Source organism: Canis lupus, chromosome 12, assembly GCF_048164855.1.
Source record: "Canis lupus baileyi chromosome 12, mCanLup2.hap1, whole genome shotgun sequence".
Lineage (NCBI taxonomy): Eukaryota > Metazoa > Chordata > Mammalia > Carnivora > Canidae > Canis > Canis lupus.
Genome location: NC_132849.1, coordinates 13,368,962 through 13,388,850, shown reverse-complemented (window position 1 = coordinate 13,388,850; position 19,889 = coordinate 13,368,962). Strand labels below are relative to the sequence as shown.

The following is a 19,889-nucleotide window of genomic DNA, read 5'->3' as shown; positions in this document are numbered from 1 at the left end:
AGCAACCCCAGATTATTCTTAGGATCTGGCAAGTTTGAAAAACTCTGGTCTGGAAATGGCATTCGAAAGCAAAGAACAAGTTGAGTAGAGGAGTATTAGGAGAACTGGAGGAAGGTAAATAGAGACTAAAGAACAGAAAAAAGTAAGGCTGCCATGGAAGCAAGGGACAGAATGCCAGAAAAAACTCAACCATTAGTAGAATCAGAAGGCAAAAGGGGAGAGGAGAAGGATTGTGGGATCAAGGGAGAAAATGCCTATAAGAAAATAGTTAGTTCTGCATGCATTTAAAAAAAAATCTTAAATCTATAAAAGTTCAAGCAATTATATTTAAAAATATATATTGCTGTCAATAGGTTATATCCTCCTTTAGATTAGAAACCTAACTTTATGGGGCTCCTAGGTAGCTCAGTCAGTTAAGCATCTAATCTAACTTTTGCTTTCAGCTCAGGGCATGATCTCTGGGTCCTGGCACTGAGCCAGGCAGGGCTCCACACTCACCAGGGAGTCGGCTTGGGATTCTCTCCTCCTCCCACCCCCGTCCCTCCCCCACTCGCATGCATACATCGTCTCTTTCTCTCAAATAAAAAAAAAATCTTTAAAAAAAGAAAAAAAAGAAACTCAACTTCACAGTTATCCTGTATCAATTGCTCAGAGTGAAAGAAGCTCAACTGTGCTCCAAATACATACACTTTTTGCATTTATTTATTTATTTATTTATTTATTTATGATGGGTCACAGAGAGAGAGAGAGAGAGAGAGAGGCAGAGACACAGGCAGAGGGAGAAGCAGGCTCCATGCACCAGGAGCCCGATGTGGGATTCGATCCCGGGTCTCCAGGATTGTGCCCTGGGCCAAAGGCAGGCGCTAAACCACTGTGCCACCCAGGGATCCCACATACACTTTTTAGTAAGGACAGTCATGAGTCAGTTAAAACTTAGAAGAGACCAATTCTATTCATAACTGCCAAAACTTGGAAGCAACCAAGATGTCCTTCAGTAGGTGAACAAACTGATAAACTGTAGTTTATCCAGACATTATTAAAAAAAAAAACAAACTATCAATCCATGAAAAAGACATGGATGAATCTTAGTGCATATTAAGTGAAAGCAGCCAATCTGAAAAGGCTACATAATATTTGATTCCAATTATATTACATTCTGGAAAAGGCAAAGCTATGAAGAGAGTAAAAAGATCGGTGTTTGCCAAGGGTTGGGAGAGGAAGGAAAAGGATGACGAGGAAGAGCACAGATTTTTAAGATGTGAAAATACTCTGTGTACTTATACATATCATTATGCATTAGTCCAAACCCACAGAAGTACACCACCAAGAGTGAACTATAATGTAAACTACAGATTTTGGGTGATTATAATGAATCAACATAGGTTTATCACTTGTAATAAATGAACCACTGGGGGAGGGGGGATGTTAATAATGGGGGAAGGCTGTGCACAGATGGGGGCAGAGAGTATTCAGGAAATCTTTGTACATTCCCTCCATTTTGCCATGAACCCAAAACTACCTAAAAAAGAAATTCTTAAACACACACATACCCAAAACTAGAAGACCATCAAGCTAGAAATATACTATATGGACATCCTTCCCCCAACTAAGGGCAGGGGTAATTATTTTACAGAACTCATGTTTTAGGAAGACGCCTAATCAATCTGAATGTTTAAAAATCAGAAAGGAAAAAGCTAGCCAGCAATCTTCCTAACCTCGTGATCTGTGAATAGAAAAGCATTCCTACTTTAAAACATATAGTGAAAAAGTAGTGCAAGTCAAAATGAATTTATTATAAGCTGTACTTAGAGAAAAAAGAACCAAACCTACCATCCCTATGCTGGTTTATTTTATAAAGCCAACTACTTAAAATATTTATTTCTCCTTTTATATAACACACTGATTGATGTGTAGTTCGTAAGGAGTTTCTCAGTTATTTAGAAAGTACAAAGCACTCTACTGGTTCAACTCTTAGTACTACCAATTCACCATAAAATGTTAATTATATTGATTAAAGATGAGGAGCACCTAATAAGCCCATTTTAATTTTAGGCCTTGACAGAACACAAAATGAAGAAATAACATTTGCTGATTTTCTCTGGAATAGTAGACATTACCATTTATAGTAATAAAAGTAGTATGTACAAGAACTTCTCCCACCAACCACCTAAATAAAGTTAAAGATCTATGATCCTCAGTAAAAGACTTCAACATTTTCTTTTAAGGAGAATTTTTTTTATAATAAATTTATTTTTTATTGGTGTTCAATTTGCCAACATACAGAATAATACCCAGTGCTCATCCCGTCAAGTGCCCCCCTCAGTGCCCGTCACCCATTCACCCCACCCCCCGCCCTCCTCCCCTTCCACCACCCCTAGGTTCGTTTCCCAGAGTTAGGAGTCTTTATGTTCTGTCAAGGAGAATTTAAAACATGCACATTTGCCAGATAAAGAAAACAAAATCTTACTATCGTAGATAGGCTTTTTTAATCAATTGCCTCTCTTCCCACCACACATATATACATATCCTTCTTCTCCATATATACCCTTCAGTTATCTAGGTGCTCTAAGGTGAAAATAATCTCAGATGGCAATATTTAAAACAACTCTTCATTTAATTTTACTATATTTTTAGTGTTTTAGTGGTTTTTTGTTGTTGCTTTGACTTGCAATTCCTGTACAGAATCTACAGTCTATAGCTTTGTTGGCTCATGACCAGCAGTATCAGCATCATCTGGAAACTCATCAAAAATGCAGCCTATACAGCCCCAACCCAGACATATAAAATAAAAATCTGCATTATATAGACACATTAAAACCTGGTAATCCTCACCTGTAGAATTTAATTCCACCCAGAGAAAGAAGAAAAAATAATTCCTCTTTGAAGATCTGCCACTATTTAACCTTGGGGAAGGTCACAACCAAAGTGTGAGCTTCCTCATCTATAAAATGAAGGCTTGGAAATGGCCCCCACCTGCTCTAAAATCCTGTTAGTCCGTAAGATGACTAGAAAACTATTTTAATTTTCAATCAGTTTATCATCTACAATAGGATTTTTATAAGAAGGGGAGTCAAGGATTATATGCTCATTATAGAACTATCACACTTCAAAGTTTAAAACCATTAAAAAGTTCTTAAAAAGCAAGTAACTACAAGATATAGCACTTAAGTAAAAAAGTCATAAATTATATTTATTCCTAAAACGTGTACATGTCTATTAGGGAGAAATATATTTCAAAGTGGACACTAATATTTCTCCATTAATTAACAAAACATTCCACACTTAAAAGTTTTTGGTCAAAATTGTTATTTCGCCAATGACTATTTAAAACTTAATTCTAAATAAATAAATAAATAAATAAATAAATAAATCTATCTTAATTAGATCTATGGGAATCCTGGGTGGCTCAGCAGTTTAGCACCTGCCTTCAGCCCCGGGTGTGATCCTGGAGACCCGGGATCGAGTCCCATGTCGGGCTCCCTGCAAGGAGCCTGCTTCTCCCTCTGCCTCTGCCTCTCTCTCTCTCTTTGTGTGTGTGTGTCTCTCTCATGAATAAATAAATAAAATCTTAAAAAAAAAAAAATTAGATCTGAAAAGTAATCAAATTTGAGGATTAGATTAGCTTGGTGCTTCAACTGAGATTTATCATAAACTTAAATTTCCTTTGGTATTAAAATATGAGTTTCATATAATATGAAAACAACAACAAAAACAACTTTATGTGGATCTTAGCTTTGCCACTACAATAATTTAAAAATGTAAAAATTATGGAAGCTACAACTATTCTTGCACAAAACAAACCTACATTTTACTTCCTTTGACTAGGGCAGATATGTTCTAAAGTAGTGCTTCCCAAATCTTAATGTGTATATGAATCACCTGCAAATCTTGTTAAAATGTAGATTCTGATTCAGAAGATGTGGGTAAGGGTCTGAATGCCAAGTTTATAAACACAGAGAAGTAGTAAGCTTCTTAAAAAAACAAAAACAAAAACAAAAAAACCATAATTGACAATATTTAGCCATGGTTTGCGAAGCACTGGTCTGGATAACCACTGGTTTCTAAATGAAATTCCTAATCGAGCAACTTAACATTTTCCAATCCTTATCTTACTTGATCTCTCCTATGAATGTGATACTTAACACTCCATCATTCTTAAAACCTAGAAAACTTATATCCTAATCTTCCTTCTACTTCCCTTTCTTTTTGATCTCTTTCCCACGTTCCTCATGCTTACATGTGAGTACATGTCAGGATTCCATTCATTTCTTTTCCCCTCTAATGCTGTGCCTGGATCACCTATATGCTAATAGATCCAACTGCTGCATTTCCAGCCTACAAGTGTCTCCTAGTCTTAGATTCATATATTCAACTACCTAATAGACATTTCTAACCTTTAGTCTTCACAGGTACTTCCAATACAAAGTATCCCAAACTGAGCTCTTCATCAACACCCTTCACCCCTAGAAACCAGCTTTTTCAACCTTGTATAAACTTTATGACCAGAACCACCATCCACCTATTTATCCAAATCCTATTATTTTAAGACTCTATCCTTCTCCTTCACCGATTGCAATTAATCCCATCTTTTAATTATTTCTCTTTCATTCCGTCTTAAGTGTCAATATCAATTTTGACATGGATCATTTCTGATCTAGTAACCACAGTAATCTAACCAGTCTTCTTGCTTCCAATCTCATTTTCCTCCTCTATCCCAAGCTTCAAACTCCTAAGTAATCTTGGCAAACATAACTTGATAGCACTCCCCTAATAAAATTCACCAATGATTTCCCCATTACCTTTAGGAAAAAGTACTAACTTTCTTTTGGCACATCATATAAAAGCTCTTCACAATCTTGATTTTTGTCTCTTGTCTCAACTCCCACAACGCCTCAATAGTTAACATGTACTCTTGCTATGTCAAGCTAGCTGCAGCTCCCTGAAAGCACCACATTCTCTAATGCCTGTGTGTCTGTACAGGCAGTTTTTCTTTGCTTAAAATGCCCTTATTAAGCTAAGTACTAATCTTTTAAGACTCTACTTAAGCATCACATGCTTTAAACTGCCTTTTCTAATCACCTCAAGTCTGTTAGGTAACACCACAAACTATGCTCCCTCTAATACAAGGTTTTCCCCTATGCATATTTCTAACACTTAGCAAACTGTATTATAATTGCTGGTTTGTTCATCTCCTCCACCAGACTGAGCTCATCAGTTAGTCCGTTTAAGAACAGAATGTCCAGTACATGGTATGTTCTCCATATATGTTTGCTGAGGGGCACTGGGTGGCACAGTTGCTTATGTGTTGGACTTTGGTTCTCGATCAGGCCCTGCATGGGGCTCCTTAGAGTCTACCTGAGACTCTCTCTCCATCTGCCTCTATCCCTCCTTGCTGCATGCTCTCTCAAATAAATAAAACTTTAAAAAATAACTAAAAAATAAGTGTTTGCTAAATTATCTTAAAATAACCATAAATAATTATTATGACTACATATTTAAACTATAAATAATTTCCAATAACTGTCTAAGGTAACAAGTTTCTTCAGTTTATTTATAGACATTTAAACAGAACTTCAAAAGACTTCATTAGACAAAAAAAGGTATTTGTTAAAAATTAATAGCCTTCTGAATACTGTGTTTAAACAAAGATATTTTAATTTCACTAACGACAGTGTTAGACAAATAAAAGCACTCATCTCTTTTCCAATGGCTGAAGTAAAGAAGTATGGTAAAATGACAGGCATATTGTTCAGGTGGCCTAAGTTAGCACCCTGACTTCCACTTACTAGCTACATGAACTTGGATAATAATGAACATCTCCAGGCTTCGGTTTCTTCAAAGGAAAACAGAGATAAAATTGCTTACCTACACCATAGGTTGTTTCAAATATTGTTAGGAATGTGAAAATATTTCTTAAGCAATGAACTACTAAATCAATGTCAACTATTGTGTTAGCTTCCACACTCACATCCGCCAAGTATTTGACAGGTGCAAATTTAAAGTTTCATGGACCACCTCAACCTCCATACCCACTCCATATTTCTCCTCCAATGACTGAAAATTCATAAATAAAATGAAGTTCCAGGATTACCACAGCACAAGACTTAGTCAGTAGTCCTCAATATTCTTATCTGGTTGAAGTACTTAGTGATATCTAATTTAATAACAATCTGCTATGTTCTTAAGAAGAGGTTATTCTATAAATCTCAAAGTAAATCTCAAGGTAAGTTGTTGGTACAGTCATTTAAATTTCAGCTCCATTTTAAAAAATTGGAGGACAAAAATCAGCAGGGAATATTTAGAAATACTTTCTTTTATTAACTATTTAGATTGGGTACTATTGACAAATAAGCTTGAGCCACTATAGACTAACATGAAAGTTAAAAAGTCACCCCTACAAAACCAAGACTTTTTTTCACCCATTATTTCTGACTTATTTCTCAGATATGCTTGTTGGTCTATAAATCAGAAGAGAAAATTTGCTGCATCTTCTAAATTAAAAAAGTGATGAAGCATGTTAATTCTGCTCTCAGCAATATCTTTCTTTGTTAAATAGGGACTTACAGGGATTATGGCCTATATCAGGAAAACTGTTTTCAGTCCCTTCTCTGCAATATTTATAAAAATAGGATTCTTAACCTTAAAAGGGCAAAACTCCTTTAAAAAAAAAAAAGGTAAAAGAAAAAAGAAAATCTACTACAAAAGTCAGCACTTCGGTACCTGATTGTGGTAACAAGGCCAAAATCCAAGACGAAGCCCTTTATTGCACATCGTGTTCCAACGTCTTGGGCAGCCCCATCTTGCGACCTCTCCAGATTGGCTGCTCCTGCTCTCTCTACTGCAGAGAGAACTTCAATTAGAGAAATTCTGAAGCTTATAAATCTAAACTGGATACTCCCCTCACTGGAGGCAAGGATGGTAAGAATCATTAAAAAGATTCAAGTTAGAGGAGGTTTCAAATAAATCCAAATGGCTTGAAACCACTATAATGCAGGCAGCTGAGAGTCTTATTATGCAACAGGCTCTTAACCTAAAAAAAAAAATCTTAAGGAAAAGAATGGCAGCAAATTATTAAATAACCTGAAAAAACAGGTTATATAATCATAAATCTCTAAAAAGTAAAATATTCTCCACTAAACCTGTGTTGAATTTATATCGAGGATAGCAACTTATAGCTGACCATTCATGTTTATAATCCTTATGAGAAAAGAAGTAAGAAAGTAACTAGGCCATGATATTAACTTCTTTCTATGCCTTAAAATAACTCATTGAAAAAAACGTCTGGTTAAAAACCACTGGTGAGGAAGGAGAGATTTCCCTGCTGACTTAAGCCTAGCTGCCTAAGCAAGGCTTTAGAAAATGTCTTCACCTACAACAGTGCATAGGCAGAAGGAGCAGACACTATGGCGGTCTTCCTAGTGACACTTCCAAGTCACAAAATGGGGTATGTTTCTGGGATAGACTGCCAACAAGTTACTGAAAGGAGAGAAACAAAAATAGCAAAAACCTGGCAAATAAACAGGCCAATGCCCTCGTGTGTTTATTGTAAGTAAGTCTTAACTAAAGTTACTTTGGCGCTACCAGATCTGAATCACATCCTCTATACTAATGCTACCTGATTTCTCAAAGATTGGATTAGTTTTCAAGCTGGTTTTCCATAAAAACTTGTAATGCTGTATAACATGTATAAAACACTTCCTAAACCAAGCAAGTAACAAGCTACATTTCAAAGAACTTCAGCAATTAAGATTTTTCAATTAGAGCAATAAGCTAATGATTTTAATCACCTTTACCACCATGAATTTTTATCAAAAGTGTGTTGGTATGTGCAAATGAAACAGAATGACATTAATACTGTCAAGAAGCTATATTTACTAAACAATTTAACAATGATTTTATCTTACCTGAGTGTGAAAATTTGAAATGGTGGTTGTTTCGATATCTTTCTTGCCCAGAATCTCCATTTTCACAGGAGTGTTGGGGAAATTAAAAGCAAAGTAGTCCAAGAAGTCTGGGAGATAAGCAGCCGCTCCATGCACTATTGCTAAAGCATAGTAAGCAGCATTTTTCTCATTTTCACTGAATGTCAAAGCAAGAAACTCCTCAGAAAATCTCTCCATCTCCATTGGAGACAAAAATGAGAGTTCATCCATGTAAGCATGAAGGACAAGTGCACCACCATTGGACTGGTGTTCCTCATGAATAAAGTTGCTAAATTTAGTACCTGTTTTTAAGAAATTTCTACGAATAGAATGTTCCTGGTGAGTCATAAAAGGTGTTTGTACTCCCTGGGGTACCCGATATTCTTGCATGCCCAAATTTAATCGGCACAGCTGTTCATCTTTCAGATACCTGAAGGACTCTTTATTAACTCCTGAAGTGCTATTTATTTGTCCTTGGGTGAGGATTTCCTTACTGATGCGGGTCAGGCCAGCACAGACGGTTTGTACTTCCTTATTGTACATTTTAAGGCGTCTTCCTCGCATATCTTCTCGGTGTTTCTTTTTCTTTTTCTTCTTTATTTTCTTCAAGACAAAATCATCAGCTCTCTGGGTTTTACCATTTTCATCTGGTGTTTCTGGCCACAATAATTAAAAAGAAGTTAGTTGCTGGGCCTAGGGTCAACATATAAATTTCTTACGGTACTTGATCTCAAATTAACTGGCTTATTCTCAGTTTCTCTGAATTTGCCATGACCACTTACATGTTTATAAAATGAATAAATAAGACAAAGATCTTAAAATACAATAATATTCTGGGTTGAAAACTATGCTAAACAGTAGATAATGGAAATGCAAGCATATAATTTAATACAACTTATAATCAAAAGTAAAGAAAATATCCAAGTAATTTCACATCTGCCATACTGTACGGAGTATCTGTTCAGTAACCACTGTAAAATCTAAAGTGAAGCTTGTCATATTTTGCTATGATACATACAGGTAAATCAAACAAAAGCAAATTAAGCTGTAAGACACCATTTTGCCTATCAAATTGGCATGACTTTTCTTTTTTTGGCATTCTCATATAGTGTTGCTGAAAGTATAAACCGGTACAAATTTCATAGAGAGCAATCTGGCACCCACCAAATTGGATATGTACACCAAAAGCCTTGAAAATCTTAATAATCACCAGACCCAGAAGTTCCACTGCCAAGTAAATATTACCTAAAAAATAACTGAAGATACACATAAATATCCATGATAGTTATTTAGGGACTCCCTTAAATGTCTATCCTAAGTAATAGGATGTTGATTAAATTCTGGCACTGATATACTGACAAAATACTACTCAGTCATTACAAGTTATATTATAAATGAAAAGAACTGATGAATTAAAAGGTTATAAAATGCTTACATTGCCAATCATTCAGAAAGCATTCTCTAACAATTGATCCCTACCCAATTTGGGTAGCTGCTCCTACCCTGTGCACTTAGCACTGTACTTCCCACAGAACTTAACCACATGCTGTATTATCACAGATCTAATTTTCTACCTTTCCTCTAGACTGTAAGCAATCTAAGGTCAGAAATAAATATATTACCTTTCTTTCCAGGGCATCTAATGTGTGTATAAACTGATCCCAAGTTTATAATATTAAACATACAAACATTTATTAAGTACCCACTAGGTGCACCAGGGACATTTCTGGGCACTAGGGATATGGTGCTAAGGCAGACACAATCTGGACTTTACAATCTAGTTTGGCAAAAAAAAAAAAAAAAAAAAAAAAAAAAAAAGGTTTCAGTAAACTACTCTAGATTCTGAGGAAACTTCTCTTTGGGAGGTAACATTTAGGTTGAGTCCTAAATGAGACAAGCCAGGCATGTTTTCTAGGGAAAAATATTCCAGGGAGAAAAGCAAAGGACCAAAAGAGAGGAAAAAATCTTAATGGTCTACAAATATTTTGTACATACACTAGAAAAAAAAGGTACCTGAAGGAATACATACCAAAGTGTTAATAATGGTAGTTATGTAGGATGGTAGAATTATGAAGATCTAGATGTTTTCTTTTTTGCTTATTGTATTTTCTAATGTTTTACAATAAACACATACTATTTTTATAATTAAAAATTTACTTTTAATTTTTAAGGGATTATTATGGGTTGACAAACCCAAAATAGAATAGTATCTTTCATTTACTAGTGTGAAAATGTATCTAGCAGGAAATCTTTAGGATTAAATATCAGGTATAGTCCTGACGAATCTTTCAAGTTTGCTCTGGTATTTACTGTATAGTATTTGTCTACCCAACAATAGTATTTCTGACATGATTCAAGCAATTCGGTGTTAAGACAAATACTCCAACTGATCCTATGACTACACCTAAGAACAAATTCAATAAAATTGACAGTAAATAATTTACTTGGTATAAAATGCAAACATGACAGTTGCTGTGCTTTATACAGTCATTCCAAATCACCAAATATTGCCCAGTTATGAAAAACTTCTAAAGAAAATATTCAGAAGTACAAGTCAGACTTTAAAGTGTACAGATACCAAATTACTTTCATTCTGTTTAATATGTTTTTAAACAACAAAAAGAAAACCCTTCATTTGCAAACATCACTTGTAATTAAACTGAGATCATATAGCAAAATATACATGTAATCAGATTGCTTAAATTGGCAAGAGAAAAAGCAATCCATCTTTTATTCTACATACAAGTAAATCTTTGAGAATTTGTTAAAACACTTGGTAACAGTAGTTTATATTTCTTACCAAATAAAATTAATCTAAATACATTTTCCACATTAAAAATTCAGTAATTTAGGCAATTCTCCCAAGCAACTAAATGTTAATGCCATTAAATAGAAAGGTTAGACCAATTTTAAAAGTCATCTAATTACACTCTGCTAAACGTTTTAGCAATTTCACCGGAAAAAAAAAAAAAAAAGAAAAAAAGAAACTATCTCTGAATAGATCTGTTATTTTAAGCTTCAGAGGAGGTATTTGGTATGCAGAAGATGAATTGTGACCTAGATCTGCCACTGAAATTAACACCAAGAAGGAGCTGCCTTGATTGTAACACATTTTCTATATTACTATCAACTTACCAATGGTATTTCTAACACGGCCAAGTCTCTGTGGGTTTTATTCCAAACTCATTTATATGAGAACCACTTAAATCATCCAACACAAGCCCATCAAAAAACCACGGTACAAAGAAATGAAAAGGGCCTTAAATTGATTGTAATCTCATATTTCACCATGATAAAAGTTTAAAATATGAAATAAATGTCAATCTATCTCACTAATCCTGTTTTTCAAATTTTGATTCTTATCTAAGGTTGAATATAGAGAGCTCACCTGTGTTTACTGAGAAATTTGAGACTATTTGTGTCATACTAGCTAAATGAATTTCAATGAATAAACAAAATTTACTTTTGAATTATTGTGATGACAACCAACTGAATATGGCATTCATATACAAAGTTGTTAAGAGGTTATTACAGTAAGTTAGCCCTTGTTGCCCTATGAGATTATCAAGGTTGCCTTGCCTTGAATTAAAAACATTAATTAAAAATCAATGTCTTGGGACGCCTGGGTGGCTCAGCGGTTGAGCCTCTGCCTTGGGCTCAGGGCGTGATCCCGGGGTCCTGGGATCGAGGCCCACAACAGGATCCCCGCAGGGGGCCTACTTCTCCCTCTGCCTGTGTCTCTGCCTCTCTGTGTTTCTCATGAATAATAAAATCTTAAAAAAAAAAAATCAATGTCTTTGCAGTATAAATGTATCAAATCAGTATGTTGTACACTTTACACAATGTTGTATGTCAATTATATCTCAGTTAAAAACAAACAAACAAACAAAGCCTAAAGTTTTCACAGCCTTTCCATTCCTGGTTGATTGTTCTAGCTTTCCAACAGAGAACATATTCAGGAAGTAACATTTTGAGTATTTCCCTATAGTGCAAAAGCTAATATTTACTGATATCAGTTTTTTACAGAAAAAAAAGCCAAGCTACTCTATTATCTGTGATTAAGGAAAGCTTTCACATATCAAACTGTGAGAGCAAATATAAAGAGAAGTAAGTCTACAGAAGAAGATACACTTATCTGAAAGACAAATTGCTGTCTTAAAACAAAGGTCATTATAACACTATCAATGTGTTAAATGCACAACACTATCAATAAAATCCTCATAAGACTGGGCAGCTGGGTGGCCACTGGTTGAGCATCTGCCTTTGGCTCAGGTCATGATCCCAGGGTCCTGGGACTGAGTTCCGCACTGGGCTCCCTGTGGGGAGTCTGCTTTGCCTATGTCTCTGCTTTTCACTGTGTCTCTCATGAATAAATAAAATCTTTTTTTTTTTTTTTTTTTAATTTATGATAGTCACACAGAGAGAGAGAGAGAGAGGCAGAGACACAGGCAGAGGGAGAAGCAGGCTCCATGCACCAGGAGCCTGATGTGGGATTTGATCCCGGGTCTCCAGGATCGCGCCCTGGGCCAAAGGCAGGCGCCAAACCGCTACGCCACCCAGGGATCCCAATAAATAAAATCTTTAAAAAAAAAAAATCCTCATAAGAGACCAAGTGTCTTAAAAAAAAAAAAAAGGACCAAGTGTCCAATGCATAAAGAATATATAATATATAAAATACACACACACACACAGAGAAACAATGAAATATTACTCGGTCATCAAAAAGAATGAAATCTTGCCATTTACAATTATGTGGATGGAGCTACAGTGTATTATGCTAAATGAAGTAAATCAATCAAGGAAAGACAAATACCATATGATCTCACTCATGTGTGGAATTTAGGAAACAAATCAGATGAACATATGATATGTGAAGGGAAAAAAAGGAGAGGGAAGCAAACCATAAGACAATGATAGAGAACAAACTGAGGGTTGACAGAGGAAGTGGGTGGGTGATGGGCTAGATGAGTGATGGGTATTGAGGAGGGCACTTGTTATGATGAGCACCAGGTGTTCTATTTAAGCGATGAATCACTAAATTCTACACCTGAAACCAAAATAAAAATAAAAATAAAATCCTCAAATATGCCAATATTACCAACTATCTGATAGCATCATTTATTCAACATCACTATTGAAAGTTTTTATTAATGCAAAAAAATTACTTTTCCTATTATAAAACTTAAATTTATATCACCATTCTTACACTTGAATTGTAACTTAGAACTGAAAAAAATGTATTATCTTCAATTCTAAAAATCATGGTGGATAAACATTTTCAAAGCAAGTGCATTTTTTATATTTTACTAATCATAATAAAGAAAAAAGCTAAAGTTGTTTTCTGAAAATAAATTTTTTAGTCTTATTAGGTGTCCTTGCCATCCCATATAAGAACCTGACTAAAAAAAAGGTCACCATATGTTTATAAAACTGCCTTACTTTACCCCCATCCCTCTATATCATAATGTTTAAGAGTGGCTAGCGGAATTTGAATCCCTATCCTAGTACTTCCTCGCAGAGTATTACCTTTTGCAACTTCTTTGTACCTTGTTCCTTTTGGTAAAATGAGGGAAAGTAACAGTATCTCATAAAATGAGTGAGCAGAGTAAATGAAACAAAGCACATAAAGTACTTAAAATAGTCCTAGACCATAACAGATACTCAATACATGCTAACTACTGTTACCTCAAAATAGTTGGATTGTAGAGTCAGTAAAGAGTGCCATATAGCACAGGTACTTTACAGTTAGACCTAGCGTATTGTCCCAGCCCAACTACTTACTGCTTTAAATTAATGAGCAGTTAATTTCCCAGAGGAAAGCTCATTAATCTCTTTAAACTTCTATTTTCTCATCTTAAGATGTTAATTCTAGTACCTACCTCACAGAACTATTGTAAGGATTAAATAAAACAATAAATATAAGGGCCTCATCACAGTACCAAACACACAGTAAGTGCTCACCATTGTATCATTTTTTTTCTTTTTTTTCCATCGTATCATTTTCACAATAATATTTGATACATTCCTTGAAATTATTGGCAATAACTCTGGGATATCAAAACAAAAGATAGAAATTATTGACCTAGAATACAATGTAGTATATTACAAGATAATCCCATAAAAAGGACAAAAATCTCTGAAAGAGGGAAGAAAATTATTATTCACCAAGGGTCTACTAGATATGATACAATGTCATTTTAATCCTCAAACCAGTGAGGTAGATTTGCAAGTCCATTTTATAGAGAAGAAAACAGCTTGAAATAAGATATGCTACTTACCATAGGTCACAATACTAGTAGATGACAACCAATATTCACTCATCTTGTCTGATTCCAAAACTCAAATTCTTCCCATGCATTATTACACTACACTCTTGAGATGATAAACTAAAATTATCTGGTTACAATTAAGGGACTTGAGAAGGAGGAGGACGACCTAGAAGAATCTCCATTAAGGGGAGCATTACTTCATTCAACAAATATTTTACTGAGTGCCCATTACATGACCACAAATTTGGCATTATTTAGGTTATGCAAAAATTTCATGCCCTAAAGCCCCCCCACCCCCTCTGGGTAGGTAAGGAAAGTATCATTCCCCTAAGTTTTTACTCCGATAAATGAGATGATCTGTTTATTTCAGTCTCTGTATAATCCCCAAATAATTCCTTACTCCTATCACCAAATAGAATTTGGATTTTAAGTTCCTGCCAATAGCTTTCTGACATCACAAAAAATTTCAATTAGTTGTCTAAGGGACACTCCCTGTGATAGAAATTGGGCAGTTGGTCAATGATAAAAAATGTGAGAAAGGAAGGCTGATTCACAAGTAAATATAAAAGAACAATCCTGTCATGTAATGATACTACAGAAAAGAGCTAGGGAAATGGACTTACCCCTTTCCTTTTTTCTATAAAATATTAAAATATTACTAAAATTACAAATTTTCTAAGCAAGAATAATTTAAAAATAATTTTGAAGCAAATATGTCCTATGCTTTTAATAAGCAATAAAGGGAGAGAAAAAATTAAGATTTCAAAATATACAGGTAATACATTATCAGTTTGAGACTCAAGCTTGTTACTTATAAGAAATAAAAAAAATTTAAATATCTCTTTACTAAGTTAACAATCAAATGTACTTAGAGAGGGATCCCTGGGTGGCGCAGCGGTTTGGCGCCTGCCTTTGGCCCAGGGCGTGATCCTGGAGACCCAGGATCGAATCCCACGTCAGGCTTCCGGTGCATGGAGCCTGCTTCTCCCTCTGCCTGTGTCTCTGCCTCTCTCTCTCTCTCTGTTACTATCATAAAAAAAAAAAAAAATGTACTTAGAGAAAAATGAAAAGCAAAGTGGACCACAAGTCAAAAAAACTGGGTCCTAGATTCAGTTCTATCACTTACTAGAAGATCTTAAGCATGTCACTTTATCTCTTCAAAACTCATTTTAGTTCCCAATTTAGAGATGAGAAATTTTTGTTTCAACTATTTATGAGCAACTCCAAACATCTAGAATCTGAAATTTATGATTAACTTATACCTGAAGCTGGATTTGGTACCATTAGGCTGGTGTGAAGGAACATGTCTTTCAGCTGAATGACCTCAGAAATTGGCAAACTTTTTCTATAAAGATCTAGATAGTAGTAAACTTAGCAGTCCACATGATGCTATCTCAACTACTCTACTGTTGTAGCATGAAAACTACCATAGACAATACATTTAAAGGAGTGATGTTCCAATTAAACGTTATTTCTGGACACCAAATTTAAATTTCTTACAAATTTCACATGTCATGAGGTTTTCTTCAACCACTTAAAATGTAAAGACCACCTTATTTAACAAGTCATACAAAAACAGGCAGTGGAACTGATTTTTTACATGTGTAGGAGTAATCCAATGGAGAAAGAAAAGTCTTCAACAAAGATGCTGGAACAAGTGGATATCCACAGGCAAAAAAACATGAACCTTGACCTAAAACACCTCACACCTCACACAAAATTAACTCAAATGAATCAGCGTTTAAATGTAAAAGGTAAAATTGTAAAACTTTTAGGGAAAAAAAAAAAGAGAGAGAGAGAGAGAAAACCTTTGGGACCTAAGCTCTGAGACCTTAGCTATGACACCAAAAGCACAATCCATAAAAGAATAAAGAAAAAAAAATTAAATATTAGACCTCAACAAAATTTGTAACTTTTGCTCTGTGAAAGACCCTGTTAAAAGGAAGGAAACACAAATAACAAAAGTGGGAGGAAATATTTACACAGCAAATATCTGACAAAGGACCCACACCTGTAATATACAAACATTTGTCAAAACAGGATAGTAGGGATCCCTAGGTGGCCCACACATACCTGAATATGAACGTTCATAGAAACTTTATTCAAACTGGAAAACAGTCAAAATGTTCTTCTGTAGGTGAATGGTTAAACTGTGGTGTATGCATACCATAGAATACTACTCAGCAATGAAAAGGCATGAGCTATTGATACATACAACTTGAATGGATCTCAAGGACATCAGGATAAGCGATAAGCCTTGAAAGATCACATACTATATTATTCCATTTATAACATTCTCAAAATGATGAAATTACAGAGTTAGGGAACAGATTGGTGGTTGTTAGAGGTTAGTAAAGGTGGGGAGATACAGGAGGTATTTAAGACTTTCAAGGGATTAGCACAAGGGGGATCTTTGTGGTAATGGAATGGATGTGGATTTTGATTGCAATGGTGGTTAAACAGGAGATAAAATGGCACAGAATTACACCCATACATTGCACCAATGTCAATTTCCTGGTGTAGATATTATACAATAGTTATGTAAGATCTAACCATTGGGAAAAACTAATGAAAGGTAAAAACTTCTCTGCACTATTTTTGCAATTTTCTGTGAATATATAATTATCTCAAAATAAAAAGTTAAAATAGTTTCTGAAAATCTGAGAATAAGGGAGGGAAGACATAACTCTGTACATAACAAGGGTCTAGCAACTCTCCTTATTAATTTAGAGTTGTTTCAAGGACAAAGCATGATAAAAATAACAAAAGGCAGTTTTTAAAGTGCCTAGTATCAGCCAGACACTCTTCTAATACTTTCCACATATTGCCACATTTAATCCACATAATAACCTTGTAAAACAAATACTACAACTTCATTGTAAAGACAGGAAAACTGAAGCTGAAAAAGGTTAAAGTAATTTGCCCATGATCAAAGAATAAGTAGTAGAGCCACAGGTTAAACTTAAGCTTGATTCCAAAGGCATGCCTCCTGCACACGACTGTAACAAGTATAAAGATGTTCAGTGAAAAAAGTAAAGATATCCATCAAAATGAGTGCAAAAGCCTGGATGAAACAAGGTTAAGCCAGTTTTTTTCCAGTAGGGTTCTGAGAACTTTTAAAATGTCATTATCTGTTATGTATCTAGAAGGCTACAGTATACAGTTTTCCCCCAGTATATACCACCAGGGAGTCCTTTCCCTGCAGAATACAGCATCCAACAGTCCCTCACTCAAATGTTAAAATGTTTAAATTAGACTTATGATGATCCTTCTGCAGCCCGGGTGGCTCAGCGGTTTAGCGCCCCCTTCAGTCCAGGGCGTGGTCCTGGAGACCCGGGGTCGAGTCGCGATCAAGTCCCACGATCAAGTCCCACGTCAGGCTCCTTGCATGGAGCCTGCTTCTCCCTCTGCCTGTGTCTCTGCCTCTGTGTGTGTGTGTGTGTGTGTGCGTGCGTGTGTCTATGAATAAATAAATAAAATCTTTTTAAAAATCCATATAAATATTGAATCACTATGTTGTATAACCTGAAACTAGTAACATTATATGTCTATGTGTTTCAATTAACAACAACAAAAAAAAGGGTAACATGTTGAAATTACCTGATCTCAATCCACTTTGTCACATATTGGCAGACTAAAATGCTTCAAGCAGTGCTGTCCAATATGGCAGCCACTAGCCCAAAGAAACTATTATAAATTAACCAGAATTAAATAAAATTAAAAATTTAGTTCCTCAATCACACCAGCCACATTTAAGTCTTCACAACTTATTTCAAATGCTATATATGACCCATGCTACCATATTGGACAGCACAAACATAGATTTCCATCACTGGAGAAAGTTCTGTCAGACAACACTGAGTTAAAGATTTGATTATGTTTGTTAAAGAACATGAGGCCTGTGCAATCCTCAGAGGAACACACTGTTGTTCATTATACGTGCAACTGCCACTACCCCACCATAGAAAAGGGGCTAGGTCAGAAATTTTTGATGGGCCTAGTTACTGCCATTCTGATGCCAAGGCATGGGGAAGGGATAAGCAAAGAATGAGGGAAAGTAAATAGCGCATTTATATATATACATATATATAAAAGAAAGGAACAACAAGCAGCTGGGGGAGGACACTTGAACTGGGATTTAAGGATCTGGGTTCTACTTCCAGTTATACCAATGATTCATTAAAAGATTTTTTTTAATGTTTGTACTTTGTACTAATTAACTGTGACTTAATTAGACAAGTCTCTTCACTACTTTGGGCCTGGGTTTCCTCTTCCACAACACAAATTTAAATTGGTTGATCTCCAAGATTCCCTCTAATTCTGTACAGTTAAAACACACACATGAAATGAGAAGACGAGAAATAAAAGAGCAAGATCAGGGCCTAGTGGTGGTGGAAACTGGCAGTCCTGTCGGATGGACACAAGTTTTATTCCTAGTAACATCTGGATACTACCAAAGCAAGAAAGATTTCATCCAATAAATATTTATTGAGCAATTATTTGCAACAAACTGTACCATTTGGAAGTAGCACCACACACACACACACACACACACACACGAAAAAAACCTGATTAAGTCAAGACCCATATATGGAAGGAATCCAAGATTCCCAAAACTTTAGATTGAAAGACATGTAATAACCCAGCTGGCCGAATACTAAGAAATACTAAGATACTTATATCTTAAAATCTTCTTGAGTAAATACAACTAACAAATTATATAAAATCATATAAAAACAAATTATAATAAATCATATAAAAATTATATAAAATCATATAAAAACAAATTATATAAAATCATATAAAAACCCATAGTATAATAAAAATTCATTACCTTCCCCCTCCTTTACAGAGAATACAAATAAATGCTACATGTATTTGGGAACAGGAAGACATCAATTTTGGTAAACTTAATTTCTCCAGATCTCATTTAATTGGGTAGTCCTACGTTTTCTGGGTTCAGTATTCATGAGTTTAGTGATGGTTACTGGAATTAAATAAATTCTCAATTTTTTGGTGCCCAGAAAGAATAAATTGCAACTGAAATTCTTGCTTCTAACTATCCACCACTGTACATTTCCCACTTTTCAAAGGCATGGTTAGTCCGATTTCCTAGGACCAAAAGGAACAGAAACCCTTCCCCAACCCTCTTCCCAGAATTAAGATTCAATATAAAAATTAAAAACGATTTCACCTCCGGATAGAAAAGAACCACTACAAGCTACGTTTGATATTTTACCTGGCAAAAGCTAAAGCAACCTGTGAGTCAAGCAACCTCTGTAAGAATTCAAACTCATTAAAAGCCCCAAACCATACCCATGAATATTTTGGACTAGGAGAGCTGCTATTACAGATTTCCACAAAAGACAACAAGAAGAAAGGATTTTAGCGACAAATCTTTACTTTAGAAAAGCAGTTTTATAATACCCCAGCAACTAATCCCTCGCCAAGGACCGCGCGGCGCGGAAACCCTGGCGAATTTGAAAACAAACGTCGGTAAAGGCTCGGGGTGAAGGGCGGGGGCGGGGTGGGGGGAGCCTGCCTGGTACAGGGGGTTAGTAACTGACAGCTCGGCCTCGAAACGAGAAGCCTCAAGTAGGTCAGGCTGTGTCAACGGTCTGAAATGCAGAGTCCACCCCAGTGGGCTTAGGGGAGTAGAGCAGCAGGAGGTAAGCGGGGGTTTGGCGTCTTTCAGCGC

The 19,889-nt window shown here is 35.5% G+C and overlaps 1 protein-coding gene and 1 long non-coding RNA gene across 2 annotated transcripts in view; one reads left to right on the top strand and one right to left on the bottom strand.

Annotated features, from left to right (window-relative positions):
- Positions 1-19,889, bottom strand: part of RSBN1 (round spermatid basic protein 1) — a 45,862-nt gene that overhangs the window by 24,610 nt on the left and 1,363 nt on the right. The window contains exon 2 of the mRNA XM_072769729.1: positions 7,905-8,578. Within this exon, the coding sequence (XP_072625830.1) occupies positions 7,905-8,578 (674 nt within the window). The remainder of the gene's footprint in view (positions 1-7,904; positions 8,579-19,889) is intronic.
- The window catches only part of LOC140601160 (uncharacterized), an 86,913-nt gene continuing 86,752 nt past the window's right edge, over positions 19,729-19,889 (top strand). The window contains exon 1 of the long non-coding RNA XR_012004210.1: positions 19,729-19,860. This is a non-coding gene — a long non-coding RNA (uncharacterized lncRNA). The remainder of the gene's footprint in view (positions 19,861-19,889) is intronic.